General features: G+C 35.4%; 2 protein-coding genes across 3 annotated transcripts; one reads left to right on the top strand and one right to left on the bottom strand.

Annotated features, from left to right (window-relative positions):
* The first annotated feature begins 626 nt into the window (after positions 1 to 626).
* LOC129804249 (putative ammonium transporter 2) lies at positions 627 to 12,960 on the top strand. Of its 2 annotated transcripts, XM_055851389.1 has the most exons (4): positions 627 to 3,735; positions 3,794 to 4,102; positions 8,454 to 8,752; positions 11,728 to 12,960. In XM_055851389.1, exons 2-4 carry the CDS (start codon positions 3,865 to 3,867, stop codon positions 12,958 to 12,960), a joined length of 1,770 nt encoding a protein of 589 aa, XP_055707364.1. In that variant the 5' UTR covers positions 627 to 3,735; positions 3,794 to 3,864. The 2 variants fall into 2 exon arrangements, with proteins under 2 accessions (XP_055707364.1, XP_055707363.1); XM_055851388.1 differs by having other exon boundaries at positions 627 to 4,102.
* A 22-nt stretch (positions 12,961 to 12,982) lies between these two features.
* Positions 12,983 to 26,109, bottom strand: LOC129804245 (uncharacterized). The gene is made up of 6 exons (XM_055851383.1): positions 25,291 to 26,109; positions 18,699 to 19,259; positions 16,514 to 17,371; positions 16,295 to 16,439; positions 13,317 to 14,049; positions 12,983 to 13,252 (listed from the first exon to the last, which is right to left on the bottom strand). The coding sequence occupies exons 1-6, from the start codon at positions 25,418 to 25,420 to the stop codon at positions 13,115 to 13,117; spliced, it is 2,565 nt and encodes an 854-aa protein (XP_055707358.1). The 5' UTR covers positions 25,421 to 26,109; the 3' UTR covers positions 12,983 to 13,114.
* Positions 26,110 to 26,332: the final 223 nt, after the last annotated feature.

Genomic DNA, 26,332 nt, shown 5'->3' on the forward strand with positions numbered 1-26,332 from the left:
GGACGTCTTACTTTTTTTTATTCATCGACTTTTGCAAGAATTTTAACATTTTATACGCATAGAAAAAAATGACAGAAATCCTAAAAGAGTGGTTTCTGGAGGGGAAGGATAGACGTGGGGATGAAATTGATGTGATATTTGTATTCCTTGGATCAACTTATGGGGGAGTACTTAGAACATTCCAAGTCGATATCTTCATTAGTTTGTCCAGAAAATGAGATGGAAGGATTTCTGTCATTTTTTTCTATGCGTGTAAAATGTTAAAATTCTTGCAAAAGTCGATGAATAAAAAAAAGTAAGATGTCCAAAAAAAAAGTTTCTTCTACAAATTATACCCTTTGAGTTCCTCTAACGAACAGTCCTTGTGCGAGAAAAGTGGGTCACTCCTGGTCCCAGAAGTAGATGGCCAAAAAAGACGTTGCAAAAAGTGTCTTCTTTGACATAAATGGTTCTGGATGACCATGATTTACCCATAGCCAATTATATATACCAGATTCTGAAAGCTAATGAACCAAGCTTTCCAACAATAGTTCACTCATCCAATTATGTTCATCAGGAGCTGAGATATACCACTCCAAACTTTTTACCTCTTCTACTGACAGAATATATGATCTCATCTAATATATTGTGAAACATAGAAAATTTAGTTCAGTGCTCTATTTCGACCGTATACGTATATAGGCTGAAGTCAAATCATATCTCGAAAATGCTTGGTTTCGGGATTATCGACATCCATATCAGCATCTAGTCCCCGGCGAATCGCCTTCAAAGTTGAAGCCAATTTCTTACTTTCACATACAAATGCGTATGGGAATTTTTCTGCACTCGTTATCGTTATGCTAAATATTTAAAAAGTGAGAAGTTTTTCCGTATTATAAGATACCTTTCCTTATGGAGAGATAATTATACTAAATTTTTGTTTAAATATTTTTTTTCCTTGGAGCACTGTGAGCTGAGTCTGAGATCAATTTAGGAATTGGCTTCAAATAGCTCCATATAAAAAGGCCAATTTGCCAGGCGCTTGATCAGCATACTCTGGATATAGCTATCTTGTAGAGTAAGATCCAATTTCACAGTTCTACTCATACATCGAATGGGGAATTCTTTCTATTCTTCTCTATCCTTCTCTATCCTTTCTGTATTGAGTGGCTGTGCTACTGTGTAAACTGGTTCCCACAGGTGAATTGCCTCTATGAGACCGGTCAGAGTGGCACCGATCGTTGAGGAGATCGTTGGTGTTCCATAGAAGTACTGGTCCTTTTCAAAATTCGCTTCTCCTTACGCCTCACTAATGCCTAGAAATCCCTATTACCGCACTATTTTTGTGAAAGGCGCTGTCGTATAACGCCCTTCCCTGTAAAGTACGTACGTAGCCTACGTAGCTCTTTCCGGGGAATTTCAAAACGTTTCTAACCTGGACTTTTATAATTAGTTTTTTCTTTCAATTTTTTCTCTTTTTTTCTTTCATTCTACTTTTTCCAATATTACCACTGAGAAAAGAATTGACTTCAATGAAAAAAAACTAATCTATTATTAGATCTACAAAAAATGTAGAGAAAAAAGCATTATTTGGAGTTTTTTCTTCTCCTTCAGTCCTTCACAAAATCCTATACTGCAGAGGCGTGCAAGAACCGTTGAAACCGAATAAACGTCAAATGAAACATGTACGTCAATAGTCAAAACGCTACTATGACAAACTTATTTTGACGTTTATTCGGTTTCAACGGTTTTTGCACATCTCTGCTATAGTGTGTATTTCTTTTCCTACCCCTTTAAACGTCCACGACTGCTGCTTTCGTCTCAGGGCGGCAGCTATCGTAGAGCAATAGCGGTAGAGAAGGGAGTGTACAGAATCACTAATACACTAAAAAATGTTCAATTTCCACGCTGACAACATTTACTTCAAATTCTCTTTCTGGCACTTTTGATGTTCATTTTTCATTTTGAGCTCCTCATTTAGCCTATTGTATTTCTGTTTAATGTAAGCCTAAGTGGGGCTCATTTAAATAAAATTAAAACTAAATAGAGAGAAAAGGGGTAACTGATGCTACCACCCTTATTTCAACTTCCTGAGAATGAACTCTCCACGGTGACTGATGATCAATCACTGAAGTACTGTTGGTAATTGCCATGAGCAACAAGAGCATCATACAACAACCTTCAGCACCCGCCTTTGAATAGTAAGGGTTGGGCGTGCAAAAGAAATAAAGGATTTGAATTCAAGGGATACAGCCATTAACAGGGTTGACATGTGTCGAATAGGCCGTACTCTCTATATTATTTTTTTATTAAATCTTTTTTGCCTCACACTTTTAGGAAAGTTGAAGACTTTTTGCTGTGGATTATTTTTAAATAAATTGAATTGAATTTATTAAAATAGCAACGACAAAAGATCTTTACGATCAACCGCTTGCAATTGTCCTTCCTTTAAGTTGTTTAAAGAGACTGATACACAATTTTTCTTTCAAATTTAACTTCTGCGCCTGACAGCTGGAGAAACTAAAGTAGTTAAATTTATTATGGAATAAATGGAAAAAGGAAAAACCAGTGCATTTGTTTCCAGTAAGGAAAAAAAATTATCGAATAAGGCCACGCCCATTTGATAGGATTATTTACCAGTCTTTTCTATTCCTTCCAGTCAAAGCCCCTGTTTTTTTTTTAAATATATATTTGAAATTTCGTAAAATAATTCAATATATTCAGTAATTTGTTTTGGAATAAATTTTTTCAAAGATAACTTCGCCAATTGCAAAAATTTTAGGGCGTGGCCTAATATTTTGTTGTTTGGAATTGATGATTGGTCATTTGTTTTGGAGTTCAATATTTATTTTCCTGCGAAAAAATAGTTTAAAAAGGTTACAGTACGGTAATGTCATGCCAATGAAATTTTTACAATAACTTACAGAGATAATTGAGAGATAAGGAAATTAAAAATCTGTATAATCTTGTTGGAAGAGGGATAGAAAGGGATGTGCGAAAAGAAAAATATAAAAAAAAACAATTAGCTAATATCGCGTTTGTTAATCAAATTATTAATATTACAAATTGCATATGAATGAAAATTTTAACTGCTATATGAAAAAATTGAGAGAGATATGGAGAGAGAGAAAAAAATTAATTGAACATTCTAAACACCACCGATTTTTACTCTGTGTGTGTGATCTTTTATTGCTCCTTTTGTAAATTATGTATTATCTTCAGCAAAAGATAAAACTTGCTAATATAAAAAAAAGAATGTGAGAAAGCATAGATCTTTGCGGTATAAAAGAAAAAAAATAAACGAATCACATAAAATGATTATAAATTTGCTCTAGCAATTTGTGCTCCTTACAAATAATTTCTCAGCAATATTTTTGTCGATTTGATCCTTTTATTTTAGATTTTAATCTTAATTGTAATTGAAGGCAAGATCCGAAGATGAAACTGACGATAGATTTTTCTCAATAAAATCTTATTTTATATCATGTAAATTTCACTTTTTTTTCATTGAATTTTTGATAGCCGTTTTCACTTGTTTTATACATATTTTCAATGGCCAAAGAACCTGTGACTAACCTTGTGGGCGTACTTCTTGAATAATTGAGTTAAAGGAAAAGATTTCACGGGGAATTATAACAAAAGAAATACCTGAGAACTATCCGGATTCTTCCACGCAAAATTACCAAATTTTTCGCTACCACCGTGCAACCAACTTTGCAGGATTCTCACGGGAAAACTGCGTCAGAGGAAGGGCAGGTATTTAAAAAGAATTCACGAGATTCTATGGATTTCATGACCACACTTAATTATTTAGCAATTTGATAATCAATTCCGAGGAAAACAACTAAATTGCCCAATTTTCTGTCACCACTCAATGGACGCAGAATGCAAAATAAGTGCTCAGGTGCTCAGTATTCTGTTGACTCTGGAAGAGTCCATAACAGAGATTTTTCTTCAAAGTTAGAGTGTAGAATGGTCAAGATGGAGAATAACACAAGATCGGGACTGAAGTTCTCTTTTGCAAGGAATAGTAGCTATGTGATTCCAGGGGTTTATGATTTGAGTGTCGAGGACACTAACTGGGTACTAACGTCCTCCTTTATCATCTTCACAATGCAGACTGGTAAGTAAACTATCCAGAAAAAATGAATTTATACATTTAATTAATTTTAAATACTAATTAGGTAAAGTGTTGGACATACTTACGACTTAAGTCGAGAGACAGCTTAAAATATAACCAAAATAATGATTAGATCACATTTTCATCCTTTTCATCAATTTCTGACAAAGCCGTTTCTCGGTTTAAGCCGAGAAACGACTCAGTTAATAGGAAAATGATCGGAATTTAGTCTAATCACTATTCTGATTATAATTACGTTAACCCGTATAAGGCTTATCGTAAGCTGTTAAGGCTTAAAAGTCCTAAGTGTGTCCAGCACATAACTCTTTATCAAGATAAATTTAAGAGAATCCTAGGGCTGTAATTGAAAAAATAACTTTAAAACCAGTAAGGTTCGTTACAGGGAATCTCTGCAAATTTGATTGTAATTAAAATTTACGAGATAAAGAATTTTATCAAACAATCTATTTTCACCAATCTAAATTCTAAATGTGTTATAACTCTGAGACCATCCCCAAAATTCAAATCATTTTCAAATTTTTAGACATTTCTAGTTCCTAACATTCCGCGTGGTACCTTGCAAAAGGTCTCAAATTTAATTAAGCTTATTAAAATCAAATTTAATTGATTTGCCCTTTATAAAGGTTAAAAAATGAACTTGTGCACCATGAATTTAATCAGTAGTGTTAATTTGAAGCAAATATATTTAATTTTAATATAAGTAGGGGAAAGTACTCTCTCTTCGAACGTTCATGCCTTCGAATAATGTGAATTTTCTTTTAGTTTTCATAAGAGACTTACACATTTTTATTAAATATTAGTTGGATTATCATCAATTGTTGATAATTCCGTGATAATTTAGTGTAAATCTCTTCCGAAAAACAAAAGAAATTCACATTATTCGAAAAGGCATGAACGTTCGAAGGGAGAGCACTTTCTCCAACCTACAACTGTATAACATTGAATACGATTTGTTGCACTCAATTTGCACAAAGTAAATCAGAAAAACGTGATTTTGAAGGGAATAATATAAGAGGACTAGGAGAAATGAAAAAATGCTCCTGGTTAACGCTCTGTTATGATGGGGGTGGGAGGTCTCGAATATCAGAAATTGTGTTATCTCATACCGTTTGGTCCCTAAGCTAAAAAAAACAACACTCAACTAACACAAGGATGGGGTTGTCAGTCCCATGTCCCGTGGAATCAATCAAGTACAGTGTCCAATAGGGTCTAATTCGGTAAATTTTTTATCTCTACGAAAGATAGGGACAAAAATAGCCTAAAAATTAAGTAATTTTTCCGACGATACCAATGAATGATAAAATTTTCACTTTAATGAAATATATTATGTATGAATATTGTAATTTATATACCCAATAAGGTTACGCTTAGAAATAATTGGAAATATAAAAAAAAACATAAATAATAAAATCTTTTATCAGTGCATTCATTTGAAAATTCGTCGCTTTTGAGATTAAATATTTACTACTGAGCAAATAGTGATAGTTGGAGATTTGCGAAAAATATTCTAGATTTTACAACCTTCTACTTAGTGATTACGCACAAACCTTACGGTGCTATCACACTAGGACTTTCACAATTTAATTTTAAATTCAATTGAGCCAATTGAGCATTGTAAGATTTCTAGAATTTACATGAAAATTCTCACAGCTAAGACACATTTTGCAAGAAATTTGCTCAATTTTAAATAGTACCGCGGGATTTTTGATTGTTAATGACTCCGGAAAATGTGTGATAGTACTTAAGATGTCGTATAAGTCACTTAGGGGAAGTGCTTATAATTTTGGACAGTCTGCATATAAGCATCGATATCCTAAGTTTGAAGTGCCATATTTTCAATACTAATTGACTTTTCTTGTTACTCTCTTTTCAGAAGGATTGTTTAGAAACTTGGCAAGCTATTTATCATCTCATTTTTACTAAAATTAGTTTTAATACGTTTAAAAATGAATTGATATGTAGAGGTGAATTTGACTCTTATTTTGGACAACTTGTTTATTAATTTGGCCAACTTGACTGTAAATTTGGACAGATAATCCGCCTCAACAGGATGCCCATTGTTCTTCATTTTATGAACCAATCTTACCAAGTCCTCTTCCTGGTCATGTAAGGGAAACGTGGAATGTCACAAGACGCCCAGAAACTTTCCATATCATTCATTAAAGTGAGTTGACTTCGGTACTCCAAGTACGTGCGGATTCGCTCATTCCCTGCCCTTTCCGGGAGCCTTTCAAGGCATTTCTCACTGCATCTCTTTCGTAGAGATGATGCTCCTTTGTTTCTCCAGGCATTTGTCCAACCTAGTCATCACAAAAGCTAAAACTTCACGAAATTTCGTGAGAAAAACACCTGTCCAAAATAAGAATCATCACCTCACTGGTGAATGTCTTAAAAAATTTCCCATTTTTCACACGAAAAATATAATTCACAAGGCAAATCTCACTTCAGGTCAAATGTACAAATCATCAGTAACGTGAATCAACACAATATTCAATGAATATTCAATAATATCACTCAAAAACAGCGAACAAACTTTGTTAGTACTTCACCAAAACTAAATAAGACTGAAGTAAGCCACGAAGTTCTGTCATATTTCTCGTAAGCAATTGCTCACACTGAATTTTCAACAAAGCAATTTCAACTCAAATCATATTCAAATTTTAACGTATTTAGTGTTAAAATATTCCAAAAAGAACAAATATTTAGATAGAATTCATTATTCATCAAATATTGGAATAAAAATCCATCATTTTAATCAATTTATTTTTAGTGTCCAATGTTATCCTCAAAGTGTCCAAAATAAGAAACTGGACAAAATTATGAGCATTTCCCCTATCTGTTATGCAAAAGAATCCCCAAAGCCAGAAAAAAGGGTTGTAGGCAAGGGGTCTCATAAAAAATCTCTCATACAGTCTTGTTGAAAATCTGTATGAAATGAAGTCATCCCAATGCGATTTCTTGACACAACAATTTCCTTCGAATTGCTTTGAAGGAACTCAGCAAATTATACTCCCGATACTGAAGCTTCACTCACGTACAAGTTCAACACTAATCACTACTTATTTTATTTTTTTGGCCACAAATAATAATTAATTACGACTGAATAAATTTAATATGAACAATTTGGCTCAAAAGACTACTTGTTTAATTGCAATAAACTTGAATAAACAATTTTAACATTTTAATTTGCTGAAATCAAATTTATTTGAGCAACCACATTTATGCTATTTTAGCATGTTTAAACACTTTTTGATGGGCCAAGTATTAGTTTATATCAATAAATAAGCGAAAATTTATCAAGTCAAATGATTTTTAATGCAAAATAACGCATAGGAGCAATTCATCTGGAAATTAAATTGAATTTATAAATTGAAAAAATTCTATTATGATAGCACGGTTAGGAGAAAATAACTTTAGTTAGCCAGAAAAAAATATTTTCTCTGATGTGGATCACGAGTGACCTAATCGTCCAGAAAGGGTTAAAGTTAAATGCTAAGGGTCATAACAACTTCTTAATTGTTCCCTTGTCAACAATTTCACACTATTATAAGCATTAAAAAATGATAATTCATTTTTTTTGTCTATTTTCCAAATTTATTTTTTACTGACAAAAATGTTAAAGCCCACAAAGTGCAATTATCACACAGAGATCACCCGTGATACGTCTGCCCGCATGAGGATTATTCATGCTTATTCTGAAAATTAAAACTATAACAACTTATCTAACTGATAAGAACACAAATATTAAACAAATAAAAAGGTTAGAGGTTTAATTCTTTCGTCTCTTTTGGGACACTGTAAGTACCTAAAGGAATATATGAATATTCTGGGAAAAATATTATTTTAGAGTTATAGAATCGATAAAAAAAATTTTGTGAAATGAATACAAACGATAAGGATGTCCAAATGAGAAAATTTATATGATGCAATGAATCAATGTATTTCTTCATAACACAAACTAGCAAAATAGTTCATCTGACTCATTTTTCTAGAATTACCGCTCTAACATTTTATTCATGATGCTCTAATATCTAATAGAAGAATATATAGTGCAGATTTGAGCAGAAAATTATACAAATTGCATTACAAAGCCCATTCATAATTTATTTGTTTGGTAGATCATCAGCATTGGCCTCTAAACTGCACCATGCATAATTTGTTCACAAATCTCTTTCTATTCTTGCCGTTAAATCGTATCCGGTGTAGTATTGATTTTGTTAAGTTAATTTAAGAAAATCATTGAACCTCGAGAGCCTTTTTTATAAATAAATCAATCAATTGAGTACCTTCCAATTAAACTTGAAGGTCTATTATGTGCTTGTAATTTTCTCAGGTTTTGGGATGCTGGAATCAGGATGTGTCAGTGTGAAGAATGAGGTGAACATTATGATGAAGAACATTATTGATATCGTCCTGGGTGGTTTCACATATTGGCTCTTTGGCTATGGGATGTCTTTTGGACGTGGTCCACTTACGAATCCCTTCATTGCCATTGGAGACTTTCTGATTGATCCCAGTGTGGGAGATCCACTGATGGGGCCAATATTTGCTGCATTTCTCTTCCAATTGTCCTTCTCAACCACGGCCACGACCATCGTGAGTGGAGCAATGGCTGAGAGATGCAATTTTAAGGTGATATTCTCAGATTTTAGATTTAATCATGGATAAAACTTTCTATCAATTTATTAATAATTTTTTTGAGGAGGATTACTTTATGCCTAATGGTGTTATCACACTTACAAACTAAAATTTTAATGTGATTTACATTAATTGTCCCTTGTGAGTGTCCAAATATGTTATTTGTGTCTTTGAGTCACTTAATATTTGAGGCTTTTCCAAGGGGGAGATATTTGGGTGGAAATGTGTACACCACTTCCAGGCACTTCCACGATTTGTATGGAAGAGGCCTTCGCACTTCCAAAACTTCGCAACACTCTCGAAAATAATGCAATACTTCCAGCACTTCCAGCACTTCTTGCACTTCATGCACTTCTCATACTTAGAAATCAGTAATTTATTTAATCTGATGAATAATTTATTTAGGAAAACTTTTAAAAAATCTCAAGAAATTAATTTTTACACATATTTTTAAAATTTTTCTTTTATTTTGATTTTCTAGCGTCAGATGAAGGGGTATCAACATATTTTGAATTTTCCTAAGAGACTTAGTGAAGCTACTTTTGGAAAATAGAGTATCTAAAAAAACATAATTTCGTTTGTAATTATTGAAACTGTGCTGAAAAATCTGCAAGAGTCTAAAAAAGTACGAGTGCAACAACTAATTCAGCACTTCACACGTATCTTCACTTTTTATAAAGCTTGATTCTCACTCTGGTTTCAAAATCCTTTAAAATTAATAACGATTTTCTTAGAAACTGAAAAAGAAAATTGGTTCTGCAGATTAAATATGAATCAACTTAATACATTTTTGGTTTAGTTAAATGATTTAGTTAAAAATCTTTGCTAAAATGCAGAATAATTTTCAAAAATACATTTTATTTCGGGATTCCGATACGCGGGCTAGCGTTTCGATGCGAGGAACACTGACGATCGCTGGTACCAGGAATCAGGAGAAAAATGCCCACATTTATACCGCGAAGTAAAATAGTGTGGCACGCATGTAACGAGCTTTTAAACACATTCAAGCTTTTCTAAATAGCGTAATACGATATAATTATTGTTTTCCATCATTTTCCCAATTTATACATTGTCATTAGACATTTTCAAAAGTAGTCTAATATAAAATATTACAAACGCATCTTTTCGTCCTTCATTTGGTAAAAGTCCTTAACAGCATAAATCGACTTTTTTAAAGAATTCTTTTAGCATGAAGAGATGTAATACACTAATAAAACAAATAAAACCTTTCCAGTATATGCAAAAAGGTGAACAAAAATGGTGGAGGTCGCCTAATGGACCCCTTAAAGACATTGGCGAAACGTCCCACGAATTTTTGCAATCATCCTTATACATTTACGATAACTCAGAAAAAAAAATTATATCAAATTTATTCAAAGTCAACTGCAATAGCTATGTATGTCATTATTTTCGAGCCACTACAGGAATTTAAAATTCCCGGATAAATTAAGGAAAATTATTATTTAGCTGAGTATTTCCTCGGAAAAATTACAACACAATTATAAGCTATAATAAAATTTGTGTGTATTTGCTCCATTTATTGTCATAATCGAACTTAAAACAATTTCAACAAACCTTTTCAGTTTGCCGCCCGAATTAAAGATCTTAACTAAAAGTAACATAGTCTGAAAAATGCGTACAGTAGAGCTAATTTGCTCAAATTCACTGTAGTTCTTCCTATTTTATCGCGATAATTTATAATTGAACGCTTTTTGTGGAATTTCGAAAGGCTTTGACGCCCAAATCTATCGATAAACCGGATGACATTTCGCCCCAAATGCCCATTTGAGAGAGAGTCTACTGTAATTAGACAAAAAGATACTATATTTGGGCACTCCCATTTCCAAAGACTTCCAAGCACTTTATTTTCACCTGTACACCACTTCCGACCCTAATATCTCCCCCTTGGGTTTTTCCATTTATTGATAAAGAAGTGGACTTGGCCTGCAAAAATAAGTTTAATTTTACCTAAAGCATAAATATTTTTCACATTAAAAAAATAAAGAGAAAATTGCATTAATTTTTTGCATTAATGCTATAAATCAATTTATATCAAATTTTGCGGGCCAAGTCTACACAGTAAAAAAAATTTACAAGAATAATCATTGGTTTGCTTTTTTACCACGATTATTCTTGTAATGTTATACAAATTATGTATTTCAACAGAACGTGTAATCTGAAAATGTGTAATTTAAATTTTATGTAATTGTAAACCGTTTAATCAAGAGGGAATGATTACACAGTTTTGTATATTTTCTTACATATTTCGTGTAAAATTACACAGTTTTCAAACAAAAAGGTGTACAAATTACACAGTTTTCAGACACAATGTGTACAAATTACGCAAATGTGTATTAGTACACAAGATTACATGTTTAATGTAAAATTTACAATGAAAATCATGGCAAAGCAGCCAAAAAAATTTTTACTGTGTACCTTTTTATCAACAAATAGATCAAATTTTGAATATAAAATGATTCAAACACACAAATTACACATTTGGACTCTTACCAGCGACAATTAATGTGAATCATATTAACACAGTAACTGTGTTATCACACTTGCACATTCAAATTTTAATATGATTCTCATTAATTGTCGCTGGTGAGAGTCCAAATGTGTAATTTGTGTGTTTGAATCATTTTATATTCAAAATTTGATCTATTTGTTGATAAAAAGGTAGACTTGGCCCGCAAAATTTTATATAAATTGATTTATAGCATTAATGCGAAAAATTAATTCGATTTTCTCTTTAATTTTTTAATGTGAAAAATATTCATGCTTTAGGTAAATTTAAACTTATTTTTGCAGGCCAAGTCCACTTCTCTATCAATAAATAGAAAAACCCCAAATATTAAGTGACTCAAAGCCACAAATAACATATTTGGACGCTCACAAGCGACAATTAATGTGAATCACATTAAAATTTTAATGTGCAATTGTGATAACACAGTAAGTTTCTTTTCCAGGCTTACTGCATCTTTTCCTTCCTCAATACAGCGGTTTATTGCATCCCAGCTGGATGGGTTTGGGGTGAGCATGGCTTCCTGCACAATCTGGGATGCGTGGATATTGCAGGAAGTGGTCCGGTTCATTTGATTGGAGGATCTGCAGCATTTGCATCTGCTGTAATGCTGGGACCACGTCTAGGGCGCTACGATGATGGACTTGATCCACTGCCCCTGGGAAATCCCGTTAATGCCTGCATGGGCCTCTTTGTACTCTGGTGGGGCTGGTTGGCCTTCAATTCCGGTAGTACTTATGGCGTGAGTGGAGCCAAGTGGCAGTATGCAGCCCGGGCAGCAGTTATGACCATGATGGGGTCATTTGGAGGAGGAACTTTCAGTGTCATATACTCAATGCTAAAGAATGATGGAAAGATGGACATTGTGGATCTAATCAATGGTATCCTTGGTGCATTGGTGTCCATCACAGCAGGATGCTTCCTCTACCATGCATGGGAAGCCATAATTATAGGGATGATTGGATCATTCCTTACCTGCATTACCATGCCACTCTTCGACAAAATGTCTGTAGATGACCCTGTGGGAGCTTCCTCTGTTCATGGAGTCAGTGGAATCTGGGGCGTGATTGCTGTGGGGCTGTTTGCGGACAATCCAGTGCCCCTGACAACGACAAATGGTCGTCGGGGGTTGTTCAAGGGCGGAGGATGGTATTTATTGGGCATTCAGACCCTCTCTGCTGTCTGTCTTGGCGTTTGGGGTGTTATGTCGACATACCTGCTTCTGTGGTTCATCAATAAAATCGTTCCCATCCGAATGGATTCAACTGAAGAACTTCTGGGAGCTGACTTGATGGAACACCATGTCCGACATGGTCAGATAGGAATTTCTCGAGCCCTCTCAGCCCTAGCACCACTGAAGACGGACCTAAAGGAAGTGAAGGAGCTCCCCAGGATTGGAATGAATCCTGGCCATGAGAGCTACATTGATGTTATGAAATTGGCAGAGATGAAACTTCAATCGTGGCGTGATTATGGAGAGGAGAAACTTCGTGAGGCCAGTGCTAAGAAACCAAACAGAAGACTTTCAAATCTAGCCAGAGCAGTTCCCATTTTCAGACGAAGAACCCGAGGTGATGCTGAGATCTCCACAGACGCCCCCAGAGGAACATTCACGGTGAGCCAGCAAATTGGTGAATCTAGCGGCAAAGACAATCCAAATTTTGCGTGGGTGGATTGAGATAGTGAATTGTAATTCCTCCTAAAATTCACCACTTGTTTATTTGTAGCAATAGCGATAAAATTTACACAACTTTCATTAGGATAAATTGTCTATTAAATAACTTAAATGGGCTGGGAGTCAATTCACTGGCGGAGAGACTCCGGGGGGGCTGTTAAGTTTTCCGATTGCAAGTACAACACACATTGGAATTGGGCACAATCACTTCGCTGAGGGATTCTTCGGCGATACTTGTGTCTCCAGGAGCATACACATTCCTACGTTGGCTATCACTCTCTTCGGGAATTGCTTCCTAAAAAATACAGAACATGATATTTCAGCATATATTCACTGTTCATCTATTCCTACATCCTTACCGGTTCGATGATCCCGGAATTGTTCGGTGTGGATTTGGAGTTGTTGGGATTAAGTTTGGGTGCACTGTCTGCTCTCTTTCTGTTCAGCGACTGATTCGATGTGTTATTCTTCCGACTTGGCACCGATGTATTTGATGATCTGTGATTAATCTCCAGGGCTGACTTGAGAAGATCTACTTTTGAAGCACTTCCTCCACTCTTTGTCGTCTTCACAAATTCAATATTGTAGCTACTGCGACGATGAGACAGGGAATCCGGGAGATCTACCTTTGATCCCCGGGGCAAAGATGTCAGGCTTCCAATCTGATTGAACTTGATCATCAGCGACAGACGCTCCTGGGACATAGTTGTACCCTGATCCTTAGTTTTGGGCTCTGTAAGTTTTTCATTCTCGCCATTTTCCTCGCATTTGAGATTCTCCTTGAACTGTGCCTCTTGGTCGAACTTCCGCAACCATATCAAGTGCAGAAGGCCATAAATTATTCCTCCGACAACAGCACACAGTCCCATGTAACGGAAGGCATCTCGAGTGCCAACATGACCAATCAGGAGACCCCCAAAAAAGGATCCACTGCCTCTACCAAGGGAGAAATGAGCCATTCCCAGGACTCCAATGAGAGTGGCCAGGAGATTTTTGGGCGAAATTATGGCACAGTAAGTGGCAGCAGCTACCCACATCAAGTGACAAGATAGAGCTTCCATGGCCTCAAATGGGAAGCACCACCAGGCATTCCTGCATTACCCCAAAAAAAAGCCAGTGATAAACCTAGATCAGCTTATAGAGGTGCGATTCCTTCATTGCAAATTTGGATTGGGGCAAACTCGAACGATATTTATACATAAATAATGCAAATTTCGTTTAAACCTCATGTAACATATTATCGTTATTAATTAGGAAAATTGGATGAGAAATGCATAAAAGTGTCTGAAAATCTTCAAAGTCGATTATCTCGGAAACTGTGAGAGATAGAGGCCTCAAGCTTTACATTCCTTGAGAACCTCTATCAGCGACCTGAGAAAATCGCGCCCCGGGAAAATCCGCGAAAGAATTCGCGCCCCGTGAAAATTCGCGAAAAAATTCGCGCCCCGCGAAAATTCTCGAAAAAATACGCGACCCGCGAAAATCCGCGAAAAATTCGTGCCCCGTAAAAATCAGGGAAAAAATTCGCGCCACGCAAAATTTTGCGAAAAATACGCGCACCGCGAAAATTCGCGTCCCGCGAAAATTCTCGAAAAAATACGCGACCCGCGAAAATCCGCGAGAAGATTTGCGCCCCGCGCTTTACTCGCTTACTCCTTGTTAGGTCACTCCTCATACCAGTGATAACTTATGGTGCAGAGCTATTCTTTGCAGCCGACTGTGAGACACTAAGACGCTTGACAGTAACCTTTAATAACTGCGTTAGATATGTTTGTGGGCTGCGCGCTCGTGATCATATCTCTAGGCATCGTAATATTTTGGTGGGTTGTGATCTCCCATCACTCCTCCGTCAGAGAGCGGTTTCATTTCTCTTTCGCTTGATTATTTCAGGAGGGCCGCGTTACTTGGCCTCAATTCTGATTCCTGGGGCCTCGGCTAGGGTGCGGGGACTCTTGGTGCCGAGAGCTCACTCTAACCAGCTATCGCGAACAATTTTTGTTGAGGGAGTTGTCTTGTTCAACTCCCTTCCCTTGCATGCCAGATCCTCACTGGCTGGCATTGCTAGATTCTACCAGATCGAGTAGGGCTAATCTTGGATTTCTGATTTTTTTGCCTATTATTTTATGTCTTTGCTTGTAACTTTCCTTTTATTCTTCTAATCAAAATATGTAAGAGGGGCGGACCCTATCAGTTTTGCTTAAAATAAATAATAATAATAATAATAATAAAAATTCGTGCCCCGTAAAAATCAGCGAAAAAATTTGCGCCCCGCGAAAATCAGCGAAAAAAATCGCGCCCCGCGAAAATTCGCGAAACAATTTGCGACCCGCGAAACTGCGAAAAATTTCATGCCCCGCGAAAATCCGCGAAAAAATTCGCGCCTCGTGAAGATCCGCGAAAGACATCGCGGATCGTGAATTGTATATGCCAATGCCACCTTACAAATCTTCGAATATAAGGTAAAGTACCCCCTAGTCGGCCGGTTCCTCAACTCGGCCAGTTGAATAATTTAACCAATTTTTTAACGTTTTATAGTCAATTTCTATGAAATTTTCACTGATTTACGTTATATATAGTATAATACACCTTATAATGTTAAACCGGTAAGACCATATTATAACAAATCTAAGTAAATTGAATAAATAGTCGCACTGGCCGAGTTGAGAAACCGGCCGACTACAGGGTACTTTACCTTAGACTCACTATGTAGAAAGGGAGAGTGAGAGAAAGGAAGAGTGCTATATAATATGGGGAAAGCTTGTCCGACGCCGCTTCTCCCGCTTTTTTTCCCGCCTGACGGTAATAGCAAATTTTCTTAAAATTGAAATCTTTAAAGTGAAATATCTCGAGAACCGTTCGATGAATGTCCTAATATTTTTTTTTTAAATTGGTCTAAATTTTCTGGACTAAACATAAAAAATTCAAAATCGCATACCTAGATTTCGAGATAAACTACAAAACGTGATTTTTAACCCGTTTAGATCCAATTTTTCAAAAAACTAATAGCGCAGAAATCGTCGTACACGCGCGTTGATATATTTTTAAAAAAAAATATAAAGATATAAGAGATGATAATAAAATTCAATTCAATTCAATTCAATATCTCTATCCAAACCAGAGATATTGCGTACTACGGACGGCCGGACGGCAGCCGGACCCGAAATTGCCGGCTTATGATTTTCGGCATCAGGGATGTTCAAAACATATACCCTGTGAATTTCAGCTCGCTCTGAGCACTTTGAGAAAATCCGAGGATTACAATAGGTGTGATTATGAAGGAATCACACCTAAATCATTAAAATTACAGAATAAGGATTTCTCCAACTTCTCCACTTACTCAATGAAAGAATACCCAACGAGACGACAGGCATGTGAGAAGAATGCCACAATAATGAGATTTACATGTCCAACACATTTTGTAATTTTTTCTGCTCCATACAGGAATGGAATACTGCTCACGGTTCCCACCGTAATGGTGATTCCTGCGAATGAACCCCTTTCATGTTAGTCCCAATATAGAAAAATTCCTCTGGACATCTAGAATTTTGTCACTTACCCAGAAGATAATTTGGAGCACCGAGTTCCTTGAGGTATAGAAAGAGGAAACTCTCAATAAAGCCCCAGTAGTTACCGAGCATGAACAGGAAAATGATGAAAATCATAACATGTGGTAATTTGAGAAGATTCCACAAATCCCGGAATACATTATCCGCTGGAAGTTTCTCGCCTAGGGGCATGAGGAGTACGGTGACTGTGGAGATAATTAGTAGAAGATCATAGGTGTAAAATGCAGCAGAATAATCAGTATATCCCAATCCGCGGGAAGTGTAGTCAATCAAGACGCCAGTTATGGGGGAGAAAATAGCCATTCCAATGCTAGAGAAGAGTCTCTCACGTCCGAAATCTCCACCATACTTCTCAATCATAGTCAGTGCGATTGGGTCCATGATGGTAACTCCGGCTGAAAGCATAGTTGTAGCCAGGAAGCGCAGCAGGAAGTAAATCCAGAAGATTTTATCATCGCTCTCCTTGTAATCGGGTGGGCAGATATCTGGCCCTCCATGACGGAAACTACATTTCTGAACCATACAATCAGCCGCTAATTCACTGAGACGCAAATTGTAGGTGCTGGACATGTTAGAATCTATCACCAAACCACCACAGCGGAGATCTTCTTCCTCAAGTGCCGTAACATTTACCCCAGAATCCCAGAGGAGCTTCTCTCCAAAACGTTGCTTGAAACCAGTAATAGTATCATTGTCATCCTGTTCCACTTCCATACCCAACTGCTCAATGGGATCTCCAAGATCGGGATGCATGTCGAGAAGGAAGAAAGCTGAGCTATCACGAGTAGACCAGTCTTCCTCTAATTCCACCAGGGTATCATTGATGTTTTCAGTGGAGGATAAGGGTGCTATAAATAAAAATTTATATCAATAATCCTGAAAAATTCTTGAGCTTCTAAGCAGAATTCCTACACAGTAAAAAAATTAACACTATTATTGTTGAATTTCACAAAAATTGTTGAATTCTGTTTATTTTCATTTCATTTCGAAGATTTTGATTTTTTGCCTTTTTAGACATTTCTAATGTTTTTTTCCTGTACTCAGGATCCTCCCCTAATGCGAAATGATTAAATCTGATGCTCGGATCTTCACGATATACTTATTATGCATATAAATATTTGATGTTCTATATAACTTTTGCCCAATGAAAAGCATCTCGACTGAAGTATAAGTCTTAAATGGAAATTCAACAATTTTTACACAACTTTTGTTTAAAAATTCAACAACTTCTGTCTCAAAATTCAACAACTTTAGTTGAAATACACAAGGCTTCACACTGTAACAGGGTGAAAAATTATGATCAAACTATAATAGTGTTAATTTTTGACCATGTGACCATAAAGTTGTGTATTTTTCACACTGTATTATTGTGAAAAACTATAATCATACTATATAGTGGTAATTTTTAGATTTTTTCAACAGTTTTAAATCACGATTAAAAAATATTTATGACTATAATTGTGAGAAATTTTACACAGATCGCAATTAAATAATTAATTTATCCCATTTCACACTATTATAGTATTAAAATTTTAAACATTTTCAAATGAAACAACATTGTTGAAAATTTTTCAACTATAATAGTGGTAATTTTCAATTACGTGACAATAAATTACCAAAATGTTGTGAATTCACAACTAAAATGCTCGATTTTGCACTATTATAAGGGAAGAGCACCAGCGATCGGCAGTGTTCCTCGGATCGTCAGGTTAATGCCGTATCGTTGCTCCGAATAAAATGAATTTTTAAAAATTATTAGCTACTTTTTACCATTTAAGTCTCATAAGAATACAGTGCTAATGCACTGATTAATAAATTAACTCAGATTAATAAATATTAATAAATAGATTAATAAATATAAATTAACTCAGATTTAATTTATAAAACAAATTTTCCCTGAGACACCTGATTAAATTTCTGACGATCCGAGGTACAGAATGCAAGTTTGCAATTACACATATTTTTTATTAATTTATTGAAAAAATTAAAAATTCAAAAGCACAGATAAGGTCAAAGAGATCACTGATGTATCAATTAGCATACATAAAAATAACAAATAATGTTTTGAGGATTATATTTTCAACTAAATATGAAGCATGTCTCTTAACATTCCGATCCGGGGTACTCTTCCCTTAGTAGTAAAATTTTACACACTTTTTTACTGTGTATACTAACTTGTGTACTGTGGCGTGGTGATATCTTCCGTACTAAGTACTGTGGAGGATTTCTGTGTGCTGGCTCCATTGGCTTTCTTCTTGCTGAGATGGAAGTTGAGATCATCAACGGGATCACCATCGTCTACGCGCAATGGGGAATTTGTGGGTCGTGGCAAAATTTCAATGCGTGGATTTTGCTCCAGAAGAACACAGTGATCCAGACACTGATCCACCACGATGTCAATCTCTTCTTCTTCCGGACACTCACGACTTGGACAAGGTGACCACCATACTTCGATGTTTCCGGTTTGGGGATGGCGCATGACATAGGCAGATGGCATGACTCCAGGAATCTCCTGCTGCGGGATTAGCATGAGGGAATGGTGGAAGATGGCATTCAGCAGGAGACTCATGACCACCACAGGCTTGTACTTGCCGAATTTGTCTACGAGGAATCCAGTGATGGGCGGACTAAGGAAGGTGGTGAATGGCAGAGCGAGATAAATTATCGCAATCTCTTCCACAGTTAAGCCGATACTCTGCATGTGAATCGTGAGATATGGCAGGAGGGATGAAGTGGCTGAGAAGAATCATCAGTAAACACATCAATCCGTTGCCTTGAGCACATATTTGCTTGCCTGAAGCTCTTCAGTGAACAGAGGCGGACACCAAAGGATTCAGACCCAAATTATTTCCCATTTTATAATCTCAAATCCTAACTCTGCCCTAAGGTCAATTTCCGCTTAATCTGGAGTTTGCAGAGGCAAAAGCAAAAATTGGCGCCAAAAAAACCCTTGTTAATATTTAATTTATCTAAATGTTAAAACTCCATCCCAGGTGCAAAACATTTGTTTAGCCAAAATCTCCATTCTATTTGCATACACAAAATTATCTCGAAGCGCACTGATAAGAATTTATTTTTTTGGTGGAAGAGAGATGATCTTCATTCGAGTTTCGTTCAGAAAAAAATTCAATGAAACCTCTTTATAAGTTCTCTCTCTAGATTCAGTCAGACTATTTTTAGAACAATGTACAAGGGTAAGCAAGGCTATATTAACCCCTCTGTAGAAGTCCTTAAAATTAACACTAACTGAGTCACAATTGTTTAGTCTCTTTGGTGCTTATCAACAATTTTTAATCATCTTTGACATGATGGCAATAAAATTTTGAATTCTCAAACTTTTCAGATCATGGGGAATTTGTCATGTATCCGCTAGTGAAAGAGATCACTAAGGATATCAAGTAGATTTTGTAAATCTCATGAAGCATAGGGAGAAGTTTAGCACCTTAGGCTTTTTCCTTCTATTTTTAAATAGAACTGATCACAAACGAATTTTGAATCCAAATTAGGTTGCTCAATTCCATTTCAAAATAGGAGAAAAAACCAATTTCAAAGCTATCCCAATTCGAAAGTGCCCCACTTCCCACTGTGGTTTTAAAATAATCCAAATCATGACTAAGACGCTTATTACCTCAAAAATAATTTCTCATGATTTACTATTTACCAATTTACAACTGATTTGAATCGGTTTATTCCTCAAAAGATCCCTCAAAAGATTAGCGAAAATAACTTAAAAGTAATAAAATTCAATTTCGAACAAAAATTACTCCTTAGTTCTTAGTATTTAGTTCATAACCGATTCATTACCGGCTTATATGCTGGACACACGTACGACTTAACCTGAGAGACGGCTTAACGTAATTATAATCAAGATAATGATTACACTACATTCCCATTAGTTTGTGACTATGCCATATCTCGTCTTAAGCCGTAAAGCGGTCTCCAGACTAGAGGTTTAGGCCATTTCCTGGTAGTCTCAAAATCCTAATTAACAAGCAATTTTACTATAGTTTCTATAGAACCTTATGGATCTTTTGCCAATAATATCCAATTCTAAGTCAAAATTTTTCAAAAAATCTTGACTGATAAGAATTTAGAAAAGTTAAGCGAGTTAAGCCATATAGCTAAGCCTTAGATTTGAAGCCCGTATAAGTCTGTCTAGGTCATCATAGCCAATTGGACTCTGTTTAAATGTATCAGAAATTCCAAGATTTTTTCAACGAACCAAATCATTCGGTTACAAAAAACGCTCTATAAAACGTTTTTAATTTATTGTTCTTGAAAAAAACGTCATAATGAGTATTAATCCTTGAACAATGATAATATGTGTTCTAAATTAATGGTTTTTTACATTTTGCTTTCCCTGCATATTATCATAATTCATTCCCTATCCCTCAAAAATAGGTCAAAAATGAGGTTTGTCCAATTTTGCAAAAAATTGGCCCAAGCTCTTTCAATGATTTTTGGATATATCTTAGAGCTAGTCCTGGCGAACATTTCGTCCAAACATATCTATGACCGGAAAATTCGCCATTTTGAATTATTGAAGGTCAAAGGTCAACCACTTTGGAGGGCCCATTTTTCAACCGATTTTGTTAAATTTGGATTTTTTGGAAAGATATTGAAATTTTGAACCCGACTGCATCGGTCATAATCGGTAATGAACCGGTTAAGTACCGTTTTTTGAATAATTTTACATCCCATATTAACATTCCCGAAAAACAAAGTTTTTCCAATTTTGCAAAAAATTTGCCCAAGCTTTTCAATGATTTTCGGGTATGTTTTAGAGCTAGTTCAGGTGAACATTTCGCCCAAACATACCTATGACCGGAAAATTCGCCATTTTGAATTATTGAAGGTCAAAGGTCAACTTCTTTGGAGGGCCCATTCGTTAACCGATTATATAACCGATTTGGTTAAATTTGGGTTTTTTGGAAAGATATTGTAATTTCGAACCCGTCTGCATCGGTCTTCATCGGTAATAAACCGGTTAATAACCGATTTTAGAATAATTTTACATCCCCTTTTTAGTAATATTCCCTAAGAAAAATGTTTTTCGATTTTTCTCAAAATTGGCCCAAGCTTTTTCAATGATTTTCGGATATGTTTTAGAGCTAGTCCAGTTGAAGATTTCACCCAAACATACTTATGACCGGAAAATTCGCCATTTTGAATTATTGATGGTCAAAGGTCAACTACTTTGGAAGGCTTATTTTTCTTTTTGCTTAAAATTTGATTTTTTTAGAAAAGTATTGCAAATTAGAATCCGACTGCATCGGTTTTCATCGGTAATGAATCGGTTAAGTAGCGATTTTTTGATTTTCAAATGCTTTTGTGATTGATTTATGAATCAATTTAATTTAATTTAATTAAGATAATAAACACTGAAACAGCCTTCGGGGCAGTTGTAGCCACTCTTTCGTGGTGGGATGAAACTATCAATGATTTTTTACTAATATATGGATAATTGTTAGATGAAAAAGTACTAATTGATATTCCAAGCAATATTTCCATTCGGATGAGCAACTTGAGAAATAGATTTTTTCAGGATGTTTGCATCAATTTTGCCGCAATTACAAAAATGTCATAAAAAAGCCTGCTAAAGCCTTTTTCATTAAACTTAAGTGACATATTTAGCATCAGTGGGCTTCAGTGTATCAAGCGAAATAATATTTGGTGTCTCCAATTTGAAATTTCGTTTGGAAAACTGGTGGCAATTAGTACGCCAAAAGTGGCTATATCTACCCAGACCGGGGCAAGTGTAGCCAATGTGTCATACTTTTTTCATTATCCTCTCTAGAAAAACTCAAGGATTTTAGAGCTTTGGACTACACTGTTTCATACAACCAATATCCTAATGCTACTTATGAAACATAAAAACATTAGACAAACCTTAGCATTTTTTCACAAATCACGCGCGAAAAAAAGCTTCATTTGCTGGATAATTCTACCTCTGTCTCCCCTAACAAATATTGCATTTACTTACACGATTTAAACCCATATGCTAACAGAAAATATTTTATTTTTTGATTGTGACGACTGCAAAGTAAATGTTTTTTCTTTTTCAAAAAAAAGTCTGAAGTCTCTGAATTCTTAAAAGTTTTAAATAAAAATTTCAGAAAATATAGTTTAAATGTCGTACTTTTATGTATGCTTAAGAGCTTAAATAAAATAATATTTTAACAATATATGCTATTTTTTTAGTCTCTGTGAGACACGTAACCCCTTAAGAATAAAAATGATTTTTGCAAATGTGACAAACATAATTCAGGATAAATCTGTTTTTTTTTTCAATTTTTTAAAATTAGTGTAATTAAAATTTGAGGAAAAATAGTCAAATGTTCTGATAGAGCTTTTAATATTTTGCCAAAAGGTCATTAAGTGAATATTTGAGAAAACCATGCAAGGAAAAATCAAAAAATCGCGCGATCCTAAGATTTTTGTAAAAAACCAAAAAAAACGTAAGATTTTGCTATATTTGTATGCGATCTAGGTCTAACCGGTCTTGTAAATATTAGAATCAAATCATAAGATTTTTCCATAAAGATCCCAGAATCGCAGTTTGAGTGAACCGTACATTTAATTACGTCTCGAATTGGGAAATTTAAAAAATCGACTGGCTCTATCTGGAAATCTGTTACAATTTAATTTAAGGATCTGGAATGGTCTTCTGTATTTTTTTAAAGCTTACAAAAAAAAGAAAAGTTTCTATATATTAGGTAATTAGGGGAAAACGTGCTTCCTCCGGATGACTGAAGCTTCGGACGACTAATTTTTTTTCTATATTTTTTAATGGATTTGACCTAGGGGGAAGTGGGGCTATATTGAGCTGTGGGGTTACATTGATATTCGATTTTTTCTCATATTTCTAAAGGAAACTCCGCCTTAACGTAATATAATTTAGATAGGCAAAACAATTGTGAATCTAAATAAAATAATTGTAAAGACCACCTGCCTTTAGAAATATGCGAAAAAATTGTATATCAATTTAGCCCCACAGCTCAATATAGCCCCACTTCCCCCTATGGCTCTTTTCAGGAAATTTGAAGCACTGCACTATTAAAATATAATTATTATAATGGGTGAAACCACGAATTACTGTATTCCTGGATAGTAGGTAGACATTTTTGTTTCCCATAGTAGTGCAAACAAAGTGGATAAAAGTACGAATAAAGACGTTGTACCCTTGCTTCTTGATATTCTCGCGATTGAAAATCACTTAAATCCTACATTTTCATTCCTCATGGCTCTGGCACACCTTTTAGATCAGGAAAATCTCATGAAATCAAAATTCAAAACCCTTTCTTTCTCAAATGTTTTGCATATATGACTATCTCATTCTTTCGCATACCAAATTCGATTGAGCTAAATTGAATTTGGAGTGATGTTTAAAAGAAGAAGAAGAGTGCGAGAGAATGAAATAGACATATTCAAAAAATGTGAGAATAAAAGGGATCCGAATTTCGACTTCATGAAATTTTCCTGATCTAAAAGGTGTGCCGGAGCCATCAGCATCAAATTGCATCATTCCTGGGGTGCACTTTTATTTGGTTTGTTTGCACTACTATGAGACACGAAAATCTCTACCTAAGGTAAAATGCCCTCGAGTCGACCGGTTCCTCGACTCGACCGGTGGTCAATATTTGAATGTTTGATGGTCAATTTCTATAAAATTGTCACTGATTCGTATTTATTTATGGAATAATTGACCTATTAATGTTAGATCATACGCCAAATATTAGTGCAAATATAAATAAATTGAATAAATAACTCTATCGGTCGAATTGAGGAACCGGTCGACTTGAGGGCACTTTACCTTACTATCCAGGAATATAGTAATCCATGGTGAAACTCATTAAATACATATTGAAAAAAATGAATTGTTCGAAGCTTGAGTTGTCTGAAGATAGCGCGCATTCCCCTATAGGAGGAGATCCGACTATATTGAAAACGTTATTTTTCCGCATATTTTTAAAGGAAGCTGGGCTCTAAATATAACGTAATTTAGACATGTGAAACAATTGCGATTTTAAATTAAATTATAACCTATGGGTTTAGTTTCTTTAGAAATATGTGAAAAATAAAAATTCTAATGCAGGTCTAGTTCAGTGCAGTTCACCTCCCATAAAAAACCCAGTGTTATGAAAGGGTTATTCAATTTCAAGCTATTTTTTTTATAAATTCTGGGTATAAAAAGAGATTAAGAAAATTAGCATTAAACAGAACAATTGCTAAATGATTTTTTCAAGTACTAATAAACTCATGAGAAATACTTAACGTTTCCGTTTCTGAATTTTACTAGACTTGCCTTAGTTTTCAGTTATAAGCGATTTTTATAGTGATAGCATTTAATCTAAATATACTATTTTTTTATATGCCACGAAATTTTCCACTGTCTGCAATCTTATGTACGATTGTAGAACAAATAAGAGACTAGAGAGCTCACGTCACGGTCATCTCTACAATTTTTCATGCAAATTTTAGGCTGATCCTCAAGATCTTGCTTAACAGCCTCAATCTATTGCTGATGCAAATTCATCTGCTAGCAAGTTTGACAAAACCCAGCTTCTCTAAATTTATTAATTTTCTAAATCATTTTAACTTTCAAAATGCTCTTTTCTCGTTGAGATTTTCCTACTCATCTGTGTTGATTCCCCACCAACTGATAATTCCCTCAAATATTTGTCTTTCGCCACCAAACCGCCTATTGATAATTCTTAGGCGCGTTTTCTTGAATATGATTCTGAAATTGCGAAGACTGCAAACTCACCTCCATACATTACGAATAATGTAATTTTCAGCATGATGAGATTGGAATTAATTCCATGGCGATTGCAGAATTTGTCGAATTTCGTATCTATGGACTTGGTGTCCGTATTTGTGGCTATTTCTTCACCCATTGTTGATTGGAGATCTTTTAAGCCTCGTTGGAAGAGATCACGGCTTTTGCGCAAGGGGTGATTCCTTGACGCTGGAGGATGAAGGTATCAGCAAGTGGAAAAGTTCAAGAAATTGCGCACTTATTCACTGATTTTTGTGGTGAGAAAAAAATGTCCCGAGAATACCCACTTGCCGGATGATTGCGTAATGTGCACTAATAGAGATTATTTATATTAAAATGATTATTTCATTAACTCCTATTGAGGATGAACTGAAAACTGTCTCAAGGCACCAGAAATTGGACTTGAGAGAGATCTCCTTTTGCACTTGCCCTGGCCAGATGCAGAATGTCTTCGGTTTTGATTTTGAACAAAATGTAAATTTATTCTTATTATTTTTTTTAATAAATTTTCCGTCCTGGCTGAGAAAATTACTAACACTCAAAGGACTGCCCAAAATTGCACTGAAGATCTGCAGTGGCTGTTCTTGTGGACGCGACTCCCTGGAAGAGGGAGGATTTTATTGAAGAGAAGAAGTATATGAGACACTTGATGGCAAATTTAGGTGGCAAGAAGAGAAATAAAATTCAATTGAGCTCAATTTGGCACACAAAAAGCGGAAATTTGTTGCGGGAGAGACAACTTGGACAGTCAGCACCAGTTGCTTCCACACGACTGGCCAACTCCAGTCGGCTGCAGTGGAGAAAAAAGGCAAAGAGAAGCAGCCAGAAAATTGGAGTTAGTACATCCCAACTACACAGACATATCACCCACATATTATAAATTATAACATCTTGTGACGTGAGAATGCTTTATTAAGTGTGGCCTTTGAGATGTAAAACGCTTCATATTTCCTCTCTCGCGTACACGAGACACAAGTCACCTCCTCTCTGCACCTTAAACCCCCGCAGGAGCTATTTTCAAAACTATAAG

The sequence above is a fragment of the Phlebotomus papatasi genome, chromosome 2 (assembly GCF_024763615.1).
Source record: "Phlebotomus papatasi isolate M1 chromosome 2, Ppap_2.1, whole genome shotgun sequence".
Classification (NCBI taxonomy): Eukaryota; Metazoa; Arthropoda; class Insecta; order Diptera; family Psychodidae; genus Phlebotomus; species Phlebotomus papatasi.

What these genes read in the sequence shown, in the direction of transcription:
- LOC129804249 (XM_055851388.1), top strand. Translation starts at nt 3,865, where the DNA reads ATGCAAAATAAGTGCTCAGGTGCTCAGTATTCTGTTGACTCTGGAAGA. An exon ending in CATCTTCACAATGCAGACTG is followed by an intron (nt 4,103 to 8,453) that starts GTAAGTAAACTA and finishes TAATTTTCTCAG; the next exon opens with GTTTTGGGATGCTGGAATCA. An exon ending in CTGAGAGATGCAATTTTAAG is followed by an intron (nt 8,753 to 11,727) that starts GTGATATTCTCA and finishes TTTCTTTTCCAG; the next exon opens with GCTTACTGCATCTTTTCCTT.
- LOC129804245 (XM_055851383.1), bottom strand. Translation starts at nt 25,420, where the DNA reads ATGGGTGAAGAAATAGCCACAAATACGGACACCAAGTCCATAGATACG. An exon ending in ATTATTCGTAATGTATGGAG is followed by an intron (nt 19,260 to 25,290) that starts GTGAGTTTGCAG and finishes GATTCTTCTCAG; the next exon opens with CCACTTCATCCCTCCTGCCA. An exon ending in TGCTCCAAATTATCTTCTGG is followed by an intron (nt 16,440 to 16,513) that starts GTAAGTGACAAA and finishes GTTCATTCGCAG; the next exon opens with GAATCACCATTACGGTGGGA.